Below are 15,989 nucleotides of genomic sequence, written 5' to 3' on the forward strand. Positions count from 1 at the left end.
GAGTGAGGATCAGCAAGTTCAAGTGATTTGCCTGAAATCACAGAACAAGTTAGTGGAAGAGAAAGAATTACAAGGGAGTCTTTCCTTCCAGAATACCCCCTGATGATTTCCTTTTTTAATTTAGAGTTTTGGAAATACAATATAGAGAATTATATATTTTTGGGAAAGACTATATATAGAGTTCTTTTTTTAAAAAAAGATCAATGACAGCTTTAAAAGGAATATTGAGTCGAACCCTTTATTTTCTCTATTTATGCTATTTAAATTTTAGACCTGTCACCTCTGTGGTATTAGCTCAGTAATGTTGACACCCAGCATCTTATGCAGAATGACTAGACTATAGTACCTGAATGCTTTTCATGAGGGTTTGTGCCAGCCCTTTTAAAGAAGAAAAGAAATATCTTTTTCTTTAGTTTGGAAAGGATGCAACATTCGAGTGGGAAGAGTAAGATCTTATGACCAAGATCATTTTAGCCAAAATGACTGAGATAGAAATACAGCTTTCCTCATTATTTTTGCATAGGTGAAGGAAAATGTAGTATATTTTCTTAACTTTTTTTGGAGTGGGGATGGAGCATTTAGGAAATACATTGTTTTCACTTACTTTAAATGGGAATTTTGTTAGCAGTATGAATTACTTCAATCTGTTTCTCTCATCTGATTCTTATTTCCTTGTGAGTCAGACATTTTTAGGAAGTGTAATCAGTAAGCTAAATATTCTAATACATGATTATTTTCACTACAGTATGTCTCAGGTTTCCTTTTTCATATGTGCATTGTATCTGTACTTTGGCTCCTTGTTGTAGTTCCATTTATACTTGCGGATTATTAGATGTACAGAGGAGTAAATTTTAAATGTAAATTTCAACAGGCTACAGGAGAAAAAAGACTACAGGATGGAAAAACTAGTCAGCTTTGTTTCCTAGGGATCTTCCCTCTGTCAAGGAAACAGTGACTGGTCTTACCACCCCAGCGCACTTCTTGATCTCTTATAACTCTCAGTCACCACTTATACATTAAATATATGTGTAGTGATGTTTGTAATAGAGCTATATTCAAATTGAGAACTTTCTTTTACAATGAACTGAACAATAACAAGTTATTGTGCTATAACTAATTATTATTAAAAATTCAGTCATAATTTAAAAAAAATAAGCTCAGGATTTCATAAAGCATCTTCAACAGATACTTCCCCAAATACATTTCTAACGGCATATAATGCAATTGCAACAGGAACTTTTGAAAGAATTGGTACATTTTCTTTTTTTTTTTTTTGAGATGGAGTCTTGCTTTGTTGCCCAGGCTGGTGTGCAGTGGCATGATCTTGGCTCACTAAAGCCTCCACCTCCTGGGTTCAAGTGATTCTCCTGCCCCAGCCTCCTGAGTAGCTGGGACTACAGGCACCCGTCACAACGCCTGGCTAATTTTTGTAGTTTTAGTAGAGATGGGGCTTCACCATGTTGGCCAGGCTGGTCTTGAACTCTTGACCTCAAGTGATCCACCCGCCACGTCCTCCCAGAGTGCTGGGATTACAGGCATGAGCCACTGTGCCCGGCCTGGACTTTGTTTTCTTACAAAACATTTTACAGTATGTATTCAACAGCCATGATTGTAGTTACTCTGTAAGGCTTTGTTTTAATAAACTTTGAGGGAAGGCTTGATATGTTTTAATCTTAAGACAGACATTTAAAACTCTTTGATTTGCAGCTTATTTTATAGCAAGGTAAAGGACTTTTTCTTTTCTTTCTTTCTTTCTTTCTTTTTTTTTTTTTTGAGACAGGATCTCATTCTATCATCTGTGCTGGAGTGCAGTGGTGCCCTCACAGCTCACTGCAGCCTTCAATTCCTGGGTTCAAACAATCCTCCCACTTCAGTCTCCTGAGTAACTGGTACTACAGGCATGTGCCATCATGCCTAGCTAATTAAAAAGATTTTTTTCTGTAGAGACAGGGTCTCGCTTCCCAGATTGGTCTTGAACTCCTGGCCTCAAGGGATCCTCCTGCCTGGGTTTCTCAAAGTCTGGGATTATAGACGTTAGCCACCCACCACTCCAGGCCTTTTTCTTGTTTTGATTACTGAAGTAGATTCTATAACAGCATGTAAAATGTAAAAGAGCATTTATGCTGCCAAAGGAATGTCAACCATTATCTTAACCCAATAAAGGGTTAGTAAAGGGGCAGAAAGACTGAAAGAAGCACAGGACTAGTATGGTCTGTTTGACTAATGAACTTCTTTTGAATGTTATCAATGAATGTGTTTCATTGATAACATTCCTGCCTCCTCAAGGCAGATTTAAGTTTTTCCCCCTGTTGTGCTATCTCTTTTTCATGCTAAGTCAACCATTTCTTGTTAGTTGATATAAATGCAAGTTTGTTTAATTCTGTACTATGCATGTTATCTACTCAGCTCCTTAACCTGACTTGTGTTTTTACAAGGGGTTGGCATTTTTGTGAAGGAATGCTTCAAGTTTTCACTTGGGAGGGACATTTTATTTTGGTGCTCTCAGGGTTACCCTCAATTATGTATATGGTAAGCAAAGAAGGCAGAAAAAGATTTTAATGGAATATTAAAGATAGGATTGTACGACTTTAAACACAAATCCGTGAATATATCTAGAGTAATACAGTATATATATTAACTTTGATTTTAAAATGAATTTAAAATGGAATACAAATTCACTTGCATGCACTAACTATAGTTCTTTATGACTTTTATAGCAATTGTATGGAAAGCAAACATAATAGAAACTATTCTATTATGAATTAAACTGTGATTATTTGCATTTAATGAATATAATGAGCTTCATTGATTTCTTGTAATTCTATAGTGAACCTCATGAAATAAAAAGAGTCAAATTTGTGACTATAGTTCCAGCGTGCATTTTAGAAATGGTAGAAAGCATAAGTATATTATATGGCAATTGCCTTGGAAATGGCATATATTTTGTAAAAAACTGGGTCTTAAATAATGCATCACTACTAGAGTGCAAACATATATCCTTGTGTTCCTCTAAGGCTCCCTCCCTTTCAATGCATTTTTGTTTTAGAGGACTTTGTGAAATAAATGCTCGATTAACAGTTATGACATTATATATTAAACTTAACCCCCCCATCACACATCAGAAATCCCCATGTAATAATGTTTGCGATAAATTTTTTATAAACAGAGACTTTTAACTGGCTCACTTTAAATGGTTATTGACCTTATTTTCTCCTTCTTTTGTACCTTTTACTTGCATTTTTTGAACTCTGCCGCTGAAACCAGCTCAACCCATCTCTTAGCCAACTTCTCCTGTCAAGCTTCCAGGTTCCTGCCCTCGTTTGAGGCTGAGAAGTGGTCCTGGACCAGCCTCTTTCTCAATCATCCATAGCTGTGGGTTTGCTTCTAAAATGATATAATTGACATAAAGGTGACCCAGGGAGACAAATAATTTTCTAGCTTTACACTATGTGAATTGGTATAAATATAGTGTTTATTTTCTTTCACTTTCTCTTCGTTTCCTATTTTTTTTTTTTTCTCATTCTTCTTTATGGAAATACTCTTCCTCTGTTAAAATTGTTTACTTGCTCTTGGGGTGGGGTGGGCCCTTCTGGCAGTAATTGCCTGGGGAAATAAATGGATTGGAAGTGAAAGAACCTGCCCTTCTTGGAAGCAGGCTGGCCTTTTGATAGGGTGTGGAAGACAGGGACAAAGCTAGAGTCTGGATGCCTTCCCAGCAATGTGTGAGTGTGTTGCTTTAGCTTCTTCCACCACAGTCCAAAATTTTGTGTATTTAGAACCTGAGGATTACGTTTCACACATTTCTGTTGACTTTTACTTGGTTTTTTGATTTATCTTGCGTTATCAGGATAATGCTTTTCTCAGTGACTTCGGAAAAGCCTTTTTGTTTGTTGTTTGATATCCTGTTCAGTGTATATATTCTTTACAACTATAGGTTGTTATTGTTGTGTTTGTGTGTTTTTGCTTTTGATATAATAGAGGAAAGGCTAAAGAAGGTGACGGAAAGATAAAAGTGTCTTCTGTTTTCTTAGGGCTTGATACATTCACTTCTTTCTGTAGGGATTGTCTTTTGTGAAGAACCTTGGGTCAATTTCCTGTCCAGTCTTGGCCTAAATCCTTTTTAAAAATAACAGCAACAAAAAGGGAGAATTCACTTTCAGTTTACAGACCAGACCTCCTCTCTGTTTCCAGAGAACAGGCTAATGTGCCTCTTCTGTTTGACTATTTTGTTCATTTAGGTCTGATAGCTTTCAAAAAGTACACTTGAGGCCTCTCTGTGTGTTTCTGTAGGAATCACATGTGTAAGATATAGGTGTGTAAGTCCTTCTCTGCTTGGCTGGGGGGAATGCGTTTGCAGGCAGAGTACTAATCATGATCCCCACAGTAAAGTAAAACTTGGGGAAAGAGTAGTACATGGTATGCTTTGATTGTTACTTGTCTGAGTAAGCACTTTATCAGCATATGTTTGGTGTGTCTGAACTATGAGATACCTTCTTCAAGGGAATTGTACAAAACATTTGTTATCACGTTAATTGGAATAATAAAAGGTTTGCTTGCTAAAACACATCTAGTTCAAGCCATCCAGAGATCTTGACTTTTATAGTTAAAAGGGTGCTGCTGGGAGGGAAGATGCTTTTGAGCTCACTCCTTCTTCTGTTTTACTGTGGACTTGCTGTCAAGCTATCCATGATTACAGACCCGTTTGCTAGGACCTTCTCTGATGAGGTTCTATATGCTTATTTTGTAAGACTCATGCACTTTTCTTCAATAAGTCACTGGATTTGTATGCGAGTGTGAGGCCTGGCCCTCTGAGTTGTGCCTTCCATGGGTGTGACAGTGTGACACAACTCAAAATAGTTGAAGGAGTTTTTGCATGCACAGCTACAGGAGCAGGTAGCTGCACAGATGAAGTGTAAGGAGCATTTGCTACCTTTGGACCACAAAAGGCTTAGGTAAAGGGCTTAGTGATTAAAGGGCTACCTCTAGGTTACATCTTGGGGTTTTTATTTAATGTTTGAAATGCCTTGTACATCTGGATTTCTCAGTGTAGGTGATTGGAAGAACATGGATCGCTTTTATTTATTTTTAATTTCTTTTTTCTTTTTAATTTTTCTGGATACATAGTATGTATACATATTTTTGGGTACATGAGATAATTTGCTACAGGCATGCAATGTGTAACAGTAGTATCAGGGTAAGTGGGGTATCCATTACCTTAAGCATTTATTTCTTTGTGTTACAAACATTCCAATTACACTCTCTTAGTTATTTTAAAATGTACAATAAGTTATTGTTGACTGCAGTCACTCTGTTCTATCAAATTCCAGATCTTATTCATTCTAACTATGTTTTTATACTCATTAACCATCCCCACCCCAACCTCACTACCATCTCCAACCTTTGGTAGCCATCCTTCTACTGTCTGACTCTGTCTCCATGAGTTCATTTGTTTTTATTTTTAGCTCCCACAAATGAGTGAGAATATGCAAAATTTGTCTTTCTGTGCCTTACTTATTTCACTTAACATGATGTCCTCCAGTTTTACCCGTGTTGTTGCAAATGAAATGATCTCATTCTTTTCTTTTTTGAGACGGAGTCTCTCGCTCTGTCGCCTAGGCTGGAGTGCAGTGGCGTGTTCTCAGCTCACTGCAACCTCCGCCTCCCAGGTTCATGTGATTTTCCTCCTGTCTCAGCCTCCTGAGTAGCTGGGATTACAGGCACCCACCACCAAGCCTGGCTATTTTTTTTGTATTTTTAGTAGAGACGGTTTCACCACGTTGGCCAGGCTAGTTTCGAACTTCTGGACTCAAGTGATCTGCCCACCTTGGCATCACCAAGTGCTAGGATTACAGGCGTGAGCCACTGGGCCCGGCCTGATCTCATTCTTTTTTATGGCTGAATACTACTTCATTGTATATATGTACCACATTTTTGTTATCCATTTGTCTGTTGATGGACACTTAGGTTGATAGAAAATCTTGGCTATTGTGACTAGTGCTGCAATAAACATGGGAGTGCAATATGGGATGCCTTTATATCTTGCTGGAGAATGCATGCCCCGAGGACAGCAAGGCTGGTCATTGAAATTACTCTTCTGTAATTGATCTTTGAGCTGTACTCTCTGCCCCTCCACTGGTCATGCTTGTAAGGGATGGAGAGAAATGTGCTTACTTCTATGCTGGCATAAGAATCAAAACCCTGAGAAGTTCTAAACTAATGGAGAGCATGGGGATTAGAAAGGTAATTGAGGTTTCTATATAAGAAACCAGAAAGATAGGAGAGTTTTTGTAAACATAAAGGTGTTACAGGAAGGGGGTCCCCATCCAGATGCCTAGAGAGGGTTCTTGGATCTCACACAAGAAAGAGTTAAGGGTGAGTCCATAAAGTGAAAGTGAAGGAATAAAAGAATGACTACTGCATAGACACAGGGCTGCTGGTTGCCCATTTTTATGGTTATTGCTTGATTATATGCTAAACAAGGGGTGGCTTATTTTACCCAGCTCCTATTCAAGATGGAGTTCCTCTGGTTCACACGCTTCTGACAAAGGGACCCAGGGCTTATTCCACAGAGGAGTGATAAATGTATTTGCATGGAATCTTTTTCTTTTTCTTTTCTTTTTTTTTTTTTTTTTTTTTTTTAAGACAGGGTTTTGCTCTGTCGCCCAGGCTGGAGTGCAGTGGTATGATCATGGCTCATTGAAGCCTTGACCTCCTGGGCACACATGATTCCTCCCACTTTGGCCTCTTGAATAGCTGAAACTAGAGGTTTGTGCCACGATTCCCAGCTAATTTAAAAATTTTTTTCAATAGAGATGGAGTCTTGCTTTGTTGCCCAAGCTGGTCTTGAACTCCTGGTATCAAACAGTCCTCCTGCCTTGGCCTCCCAAATTGCTGGGATTACAGGTATAAGCCACTGGCCCAGCCCATTTGCATGATTCTTACTTGTGCTAAGTTTGTATTTTGATAAGTAAGGCTTCTGGAAGAGAGAAGATAAGACAGGAAGATGAAGAGGAGAGTGAGTACTTTTTAAAGAGATTTCAGAGGCCAGGAAGTGCGATCTGGTTCTGGAATGAATTTGCTTATGCTTAGTTGCCTTGCCTATGAATGGGAGGAGGCAGAAGTGGTGGATGCACTCAGGGACTTACATGAAATAGGATGTGAGGAGTTGTTCTTTGTTAAAAGTCACTGTCTATAATGGGAGCCCTACAAGGACATCTAAGAATTCAGCTGAGCCAGATAAGTTGCAGCAGTCAGGTACAAACAAAGGTCAGCAAACTTTGAGAAGTGGCAAATTTAGTTTTTGTTTGCTAGCAGTAAGTACATTTTATTGTGTAGCAATTACATCTGTCAGTTCTAGGCAAAATTTTCCCAAGTGCCTATTACTCTTGGGAGTTTTAGACCCAAATATCCATCTGTGCTGTTTTCTGAGTAGATGTTCCATCAAGATCTCAAATTTTCTTAGTTACAAGCTGAGCTTCTCTTCTTCCTTAAACCTGCTTCTCTTTCTAGATCTTAATATTGAAATGTTGGGGCCATTTTCCAGCTGCCCGAACTAAAACCACTTATTGTGTTCAGTCTCTTCCTGCTGCCTCCTGTAATTGGTTGTCAGGTCTTGTTGTGCTCTCTAATTGAGTGCTGTCCTTAGAGAGTTGTGCAAAACATCAGTCTCTAGATTTGCACTCTTTAATGCTGCCTTAAACCAGGCTCTCCTCTCACACGGGATCTATTTCATTGCCCTCTAATTGGTCTCTCTGTCTTCGTAAGCTTCAAAACAAAAATCTACTTGAATAGTCTTTACAGAACGTTAGACAAAACATCTTACTTCCTTAATCTACAGCCTCTACTCCCCATTGCCAACAGGATATCATAGAAATATTTTACTTCACGTGTATACAGTCTTCCTCTCTCTTGCCCCTGGACTTCTTTTTAAACCCCATTTCTAGCTGCCATCTCCAGCCAAACGAGATAACTATTTGTATGCCTAGAACGTACCATGATGCTCCCCTTTCTCCTCCAATTGTCTTTCTCTATAACGTTCCCTACTCACTCCCCTCCAAATTCTTCTTTTCCCCCTCAAGACCCTTCTCCAAAATCCTGTCTTCACTGAAGCCTTCTTTAATTCTTTTAGTCAGAGTCAATTTCTTGCAACATTAAAATGATATAGCACCTGGCTTTTTTTTCTATCAGACTATTTATAACACTCAGTATAGCACAAGTAGTTATAAGACAGAGTTCAGAGTTACAAGGCACACTTTGATATTTAATCCTACAAACAGATTAATTGCTTGTGGGCAGTTAGTTGATAAACTTACAGATATATTTAGTTGAGCGCCATTTGTTTAGGTTTTGCCAACTGAGCTGGTGTTCTCCTTGCAAGAATTAGAGCTAGCTCTGGTCTATGTCAATGCAGCAGCCAGTCCTGAGTAAGCGTATATGTGATTTAATTAAAAGGCTATAAAGCATGGATTTGAAGCTATGATAAATAAGCTAATTCTATTTTTTAATATTTTTTCCCCTCTGGTTTCCTTGAACATTTATTGCAGAAGTTAGTAAAGATTTGTGTATATTTTTGGTCCCCTTCTTTGCTAGTTTTCTAGTAAAGCTGTTACTTAGAAGGAAATAATCTTTTTTTTTGTTTGTTTGTAATCATTGTGAAAACGTTTCTCCTTACAATGGTAAATGGGTACATGTTGTCCACAGCATATGGTTTACATAGTTCTAAATTTCATTCTTTCAGCATTAAAACAAAGTTCTTTTTTAAATTTTTTTATTTTTTGAGACAGGGTCTTACTCTGTCACCCAGACTGGAGTACAGTGGCGCAATCTCGGCTCACTGCAGTCTCCGCCTCCTAGGCTCAAGGGATTCTCTTGCCTCAGGCTCCTGAGTAGCTAGGATTACAGGCGCATGCCACTACTGCCTGGCTAATTTTTGTATTTTTAGTAGAGACAAGGTTTCAGCATGTTGGCCAGGCTGGTCTTGAACTCCTGACCTCAAATGATCCACCCACCTCGGCCTCCCAAAGTGCTGGGATTACAGACGTGAGCCACCATGCCCGGCCCTAAACTTTGTAAAACAAAGTTCTTACATTACCTGGCAGAAGATTACTAGTAGATACTTTGCTAGAGACTTCTTCATTGCCTTGGAGATTAACCCAAATGCCAAGGGACTGAACATTTGAGTAATTGTTTGAGAATAGGGCCTTCTTTTGGGAGTGACAACAAAATATGGTATAGCTTTTAGGGAGAAGTTGCCTTTTGAGACCAAAGGCAGGACAGAACCACCAGGGCTCAAGAACATAAACTCAGTCTTGTTTTCTGACTTAGTAGGCAGTGACTTTGGGGAAATCCCCCATTTCCTCTGAGCTACCACTGCCCCTTTTATGAAATTAGATGTTGTGAGGGTGAAATGAGCTGATGTGTTTAAAGAATTAAAAGCACAGTACCTGTTACCTAGTAAATAATAAATGGCAGTGATTGTTATTGTAACATTCATAACAATAACAACAATCATAATGATAATCTTAGGAAAGTCAAGTGAAACTGACTGATTCTTGCCTTTGTTTTTGAGTTAGCCAGATGACCATACAGAAGGATTTGATCACAGCAGAAATAATGAGCCCCCAAGCGTACATTATTTTTTGAAATTATTGAAAAAGGAAAACTCTTTATTGATTATAGTTGATACTATTGCTAACTCTGCAAGATGACATGAGAATGTAGTTTTTTGATAGTATTAGTGGCTCATTGGGAAAATGCATGAAAATATCCTCCTTTGCAAGTTTTGGTCTCTGACAAATCAAATTAAAACAATACTATCAGGTAGGCAGAGAACATAGGGACCCACACATTTGGAAATACTAGCTTCAAACTTAACTGGCTGAATGAACACCTCTGAGAATGAAACATTTTCATTGACTGTGTTGTATATAACATCCCTGAGTTGGCCATGTTGATGTGTGGTATCCTTTGGGAGGTCAACAATGACATTATCAACAAGACAGAAGCAGTGATAAGTCAATCAGTCACAACACTCATATCCTACGGACCACCACACTGCTATGAGTCAGGCATGTGCATTGTTTAAGGTAAATAGTAAATAGAACTAGGACTTCATTCTCTGTCTCCAGTTGTCAGAGGAACCCAGTTAGCCTTGAGATAGCATGCTATCTCTTGGCTGCTAGGGCTTCCATTGTTGTGTGATAGGCACCCATGTGAACGTTTACAACAGTACATTGATTGGTGATAGTGAGCTATGACAAATGGGTACCTGCTAAGTTAGGGTTTTTACTATCCCAGCAACCTAGGATATAAGGTTTTGCCTAGGGTTGACTGAATGATGAATGGTGGCCCCTAGCCAGCGTACACCAACTATCTTGCATAATTTGGGAAAGAGAAGATGGTTGATATAGCAAAGGGACAGTAAAGAAGAGACCTCCAGCAGCAGAGTACATATGCTTGTGAAATATTTTCCTGGTAAGAATCTTTAAAAATTTTTTTTAGAGACAGGGTCTTGTTCTGTCTCCCAAGCTGGAGTGCAGTGGCACAATTGCAGCTCACTGCAAGCTCAAACTCCTGGGCTCTAATCCTGGGAAGAATCTTAATTAAAAAGATAAAGTTTAGAATTTAGGAGTTTGTCAGGAAGAATGAGATCAGAAGAAAAAAATTTTAAAAATGCCACCACATATCAGTATATAATTTATAGTATCCTAAAATGAGTTTTCTATAGAATCGTAGTTATCAACTATATTGCAATTCTTTATTTAGGATAGTATGATAATAGATACAGTTTATTCAGTATGGACCCAAATATTTAACTGTATCATAATTTATGTTGAGATACTGTTTTTTTAGTATCCTAAGTTAAAACTACCTTCATAATAAATTGTTTTCTTGAGTTGTGAGGTATCAATAGAATGTAACGTGTGTTGTCCAGACAGGCCAGTGCTCCACCCCTACAAGGAAATAGGGTAGTGGCTTCCCTGTTTCCCTGCTTTTGTGAATGTAAAGTCTTAGGCAGGTCAAATTACTCAACTCTAGAATTTTTTTTAGTTGATCACACAGGATTATCTTTTTACGTTTAACAGTAAAAGCGGACAAAAGGATTTTTGGTGGAATTTTCATTTTTACGCAGTCTTCTTAGTTTCTGAAAAAGTTAAAGAATAATTTTTAAGTCCTCATCAAAACCTTAGAAAATTCCATTATCAGTCCAGTAGTGGAAAACAAGTGAGAGGAAAGAAAGTTAAGAGCTGAAACAATGCAGAGCTTGAGAAATATTCAGTGGAGCCGAGTGCGGGGTGGCTCATGTTTGTAATCCTAGCACTTTGGGAAGCCAAGGTAGGGGATTGCTTGAGTCCAGTTTGGGCAACATAGCAAGACCTTGTCTCTACAGAAAAAAAAAAAAAAAGAAAGAAAGAAAGAAAAAAAATAGCCATGCATGGCGGCACGCACTTGGTAGTATCAGCTACTTGGGAGAATCACTTGCCCGGGAGTTTGATTTTATAGTTTGCTATGATTGAGCCACTGCACTCTGGCCTGGGTGACAGAGCCAGACTCTGTCTCTACAAAAAGAGAGAAAGAAAAAAATATAAATACAGAGAGCACAAATATACAGTGAGTGCTTGATCTGGAGGGTTTTCTCTTAAAATTTTGGTGTCATGCAACTCTGGCTAGAAGAAAACTTTTTTTGTTAAGTTCCCCTAATGAAAGGAATTACAGCAGGTTAAATTGGTCAGTTTGTGAAAGCATTAAGGCATAATACCTCTGACTTCTTATCTGTAAAGTATACTCTTTTTGAGACGGAGTGTAGCTCTGTCACCCAGGTTGGAGTGCAGTGGCATGATCTCGGCTCACTGCAACCTCTGCCTCTGGGTTCAGGCGATTCTCCTGCCTCAGCCTCCCAAGTAGCTGGGATTACAGGCGTCTACCACCACCGCCACCCAAAGTGCTGGGATTACAAGTGTGAGCCACCGTGCCCAGCCGACTCTTTCAATAATAGAAATATAACACTGCTGGCTTTTGGCTGTAGTGAAAACTTCATTAGAAAGGGAAAAACTTGGGAAGGGAGTCTTACCACAATTTGAATTAAACACTTGCCAAAGAACCTGAAGCAAGCTGATGTTTATTGTCTTGTTGAGTGACCCAAGATTTCTTTCTGCTGGTTCTCCTTGAGGAGAGGATTAGGTGTTGAACAAATTTACAAGTATAGCATGCAGTTTTGTTAAATACCCAATGACATTTCTTTTCACAGTTCTCTTGACTTTATACTGTTTAAATATCCTCGGTTGTCTCTTAATTTGCTTTTCTTTCTTTAATTCCTGTCGAACCAGGAAGTAATTTTATGTAATCAATTCCCTTGTCTAGAATTTTTTGGCTATTTATTTTGAGTTGCAGTATACACTTTGGTTTGTTAGTAATTTCCTTATTTTATGTTTTCTTTTCTAGTTTAACATGGTTTCATAATCTACACAGTGTCTTTTTATTATTGCGATGGTTATGCGATAACTATCCCAATTAACTTCTTTTTGTTTTTTATTTTTCTTTGTAGGCTAAGAAATGGCATTTCAAAAGGCAGTGAAAGGGACGATTCTTGTTGGAGGAGGTGCTCTTGCAACTGTTTTAGGACTTTCTCAGTTTGCTCATTACAGAAGGAAACAAGTAAGTAACTGTACTTGTGTTGATTACAGTATGCAACTTAAATCTGCTAAAGAGCTGTCTATGGGGAATGTGTGCACTAACGGTTTTGTTTAGAAATTACTTGTGAAGTTTCTCAGTTTGATCTGAAAGATACTAATTTAGAACAGTGCCTTAATGATCCTGGAGAACTGTGTGTATCTCCTTTTTTAAAAAAGTGAATTTCTTTTTCAGGAAGCATTATTTAGCCTGTGTTTTGGCTCTTTGGTTTTTAAAAGACTGCTTCATTTATGAGTGCCAGGGTTTCTTCATTTAGACTTTCCTTGTCTAATTCATCGAAATGTCTGGATACCTTCTATGTTCCTCCCAAAAGTTTGTCTTATTAGAAGGCAGGCAGCTGAGAAAGGAAATGGAAAAGAAAAGGCCCAACTGAATCCTGGTTTTATTTCTTCAAGGTTTAGTTACTTATGAAGTATTACTTTGTATTAGGTAAAAATTTAAATGAAGGAAAGCCAGGAAAATGAGATTGGTAAGAAGTTTCCAAATATTATAAAGTGTTCAGTTTCTTTTCTTTTTTTTTTTCTTTATCTTACAACTGTGACTTCCCATAGTTCAAATTGATCCCAGGAAATAATTTTGCTGAATGGCTTTGTTCTTTTCAGGCTTGAAATGCTGGCAAACACCTTAGTAGTTAGTATCAGTCTCTTGTTCCCCCGTCCCATGTCATTAGGACATTTTGTGATACTAGCTGTATAGTGCATTTCTTTCTCAAAGATGAAGCTGAAGGAATTTGGCAAACAATTTGTAACTAAGTGATTCATTTTTCACATTTTTGTGGCTGCCTTTAAGCCATAGTTTGTCTTATACTTCTTGTTTCTGTTTCTTTGTGCTACAAGGTGGTGGAGCCAGGTACATTGCTTGCAATCCCATATCCTGAATGAGGATCACTTTAAAAACACATATTATGGCCAGGTTCACTGACTCAAACCTGTAATCCCAGCACTTTGGGAGGCCAGGGCAGGCAGATCCCTTGAGCCCAGAAGTTTGAGACCAGCCTGGACAATATGGTGAAACCCTGTCTCTACAAAAAAATACAAAAATTAGCCGGGCATGATGGTGTACACCTGTAGTCCCAGCTACTCTGGAGGCTGAGGTGGGAGGATTGCTTGAGCCTGGAAGGTGGAGGCTGTAGTGAGCTGAGATCATGCCACTGTACTTCAGCCTGGGCGACAAAGTGAGACCCTGTCTCAATCAATCAATAAAATACATAAATAAAAACACATATTAGGAAGAATTAGTATGCTGGCCTATCATTAAAAAACCCAACAAGCCAATTTTTATGTGATTCCTGCTAAAGATGGGTGATATCAAAAGTCTTTTGATTAGTAATAGTCTTTTGATTAGTGTTAGTCTTTTTCTGCATTCTGAACTGTGAGGACATCACTCTCAATGCATGTATGTTGCAGTTTTTATTTTTTTAATTGACACATAACATAATCATTATACATATTGATTGGGTTCATAGTGGAGTTTTGATACGTACAATGGTATTAATTCACTGACTTGGTATTGAAACTCTTCCTCATCCATTGATCATGCTTGATGTACTATTTCTTTTAAAAGATTGCCTTGGTTCCTTAAAAGCAAGTGTGAAAAGATGTGGCTTCTGCTGAGGCTATTTCAGAAGTGCGCTTCTGTTTGGGACATGGGCATTAAGGGATTAGATTACTTCTGCCATCTTTACTGGTGCTATCTGAAACGATACTGAAAAATGCCAATGCCAAAGGTCACGATATCTAATATGATGAGTTGTTGCTAAATTTATATGTGGTTTATATCTTTTAACCACAGTAAACATGTTCTACTTCAGAGTTTATAGCTTAAATTTGTACCTAGGTAACGCTGTTTTATCCCTTTTTTTGGTTTGATTTCTCTCTAATAATTGATCTTAAAGAATAGAATAAACAGAAGAGACTCTGGCCCCAAGCAGTCAAGTTATAGGTGGATTTTATTCAGTAAAATCAAGGCAAAATAAAGACCTATTGATTCCTGGGACATTTTGTCGTTTTGTCTTTCCTGAGTTAGACATCCTGACCACCCTAATAGCCAAATGAAATGGATAGCAGCAGCTTGAAGTCATTTATAATTTTAACCTGACAAGTTCTGTTGAAAAAAATTACTACAGGCATATGCAATCAATGAGTTGCATAAGAAATCCAACTATGTGCATTTCTTTTCTGGTGATTCCTGTCCCTTTAAGATACTGCCATTAGCATGTATTTGGGGGGTAGCAGGTGCAATGTAGCCATAGGGACTGGCAAAAATAATAATAATAATAATAAATAAAAGCAAGAATGAGAAGAGGAAACAACCTATTCCAGACATTGACATAAAATGACCACAGGCCTCCATTAACTCAGCTGTCCTCTCTCAGAAAATATCTGCCAATCAGAGCCATTCTAGGGGGGGAATTTTCCTGACTTCAGTAGTCAAAAAAAATCTGCCCTTTGAGATACATTGATTGGCTACACTTTTGTTTGTAGAAGCTGGGGCCTTAAATGTGACTAGGTATGCTCCATTTTTCTGCAGAGTGATGCTTAGCGTATTGGCTTGTTACAGGTATATTTACCTACTGTATTTTTGTATTTTTTCTAATTTCCTAAGAAGATTCCAACTGATAAAGTGCCTTTTATTAAGAATAAGTTAGTTTTGAAACCCCAAGTTCCTGATGTCCTAGAGAGCCACCTATTGACTTTGGTTCTGGCACATTTTGGTGTGTTCTTGCATGCTCTGTCTTCCTGGCCCCCGGCTTGTGCCATTTGGTACTCCTAGGACAAAGCTTCTTCCCTGAAATAGAAGCAGGGGCTATATTCTAAATACAAATGGATTGAATATAAAAGCTGGTACATTGTTAAAACATGTTTGGTGATAAGATAGTACTATGAGTGTTTAGGTGCCAGGTCAGCTCCTGAAAACCTTTGAGTCAATTCTATAGTTAAATTACCTTATATTTGTAAAGAAAACAATTGTATACTCTTTAAAAATTAAACATAAGACAGATTGAAATGGAATAAGATGTGGTTTCACTTACCTTTAATGCAGTTGCTCGAATCAGAGCCACTGTAGGTGGGAGAATAGAGGCCTCCATGGAGACTGGTGTTTCTGGGAGCAGGTTAGGGGTTAGAGGTGGTAGCAAGGATGCTTTTGTCTCACTCTACTTCATAGTATGGCTTTTCTTCATACAAGCATATTTATTAACAATGCTATTACTTAGGTTTGTCAATGATGAATAGTGCCCACTGTTGAGCCAAGTGAACTCTAGAGGTTTATTATTTTTATTTTCTAAGGGAAACAGTTCA

The 15,989-nt window shown here is 38.2% G+C and overlaps 1 protein-coding gene across 5 annotated transcripts in view; it reads left to right on the forward strand.

The window, feature by feature from the left end:
* Positions 1 to 15,989, forward strand: part of GPD2 (glycerol-3-phosphate dehydrogenase 2) — a 146,345-nt gene that overhangs the window by 26,169 nt on the left and 104,187 nt on the right. For all 5 annotated transcript variants that reach the window (XM_054477820.2, XM_054477819.2, XM_054477821.2 and 2 more), the window contains one exon: positions 12,545 to 12,654. In XM_054477820.2, coding sequence (XP_054333795.1) covers positions 12,553 to 12,654 — 102 coding nt within the window. In that variant the 5' untranslated portion in view covers positions 12,545 to 12,552. The remainder of the gene's footprint in view (positions 1 to 12,544; positions 12,655 to 15,989) is intronic.

This window comes from Pongo pygmaeus, chromosome 11 (genome assembly GCF_028885625.2).
Source record: "Pongo pygmaeus isolate AG05252 chromosome 11, NHGRI_mPonPyg2-v2.0_pri, whole genome shotgun sequence".
Lineage (NCBI taxonomy): Eukaryota > Metazoa > Chordata > Mammalia > Primates > Hominidae > Pongo > Pongo pygmaeus.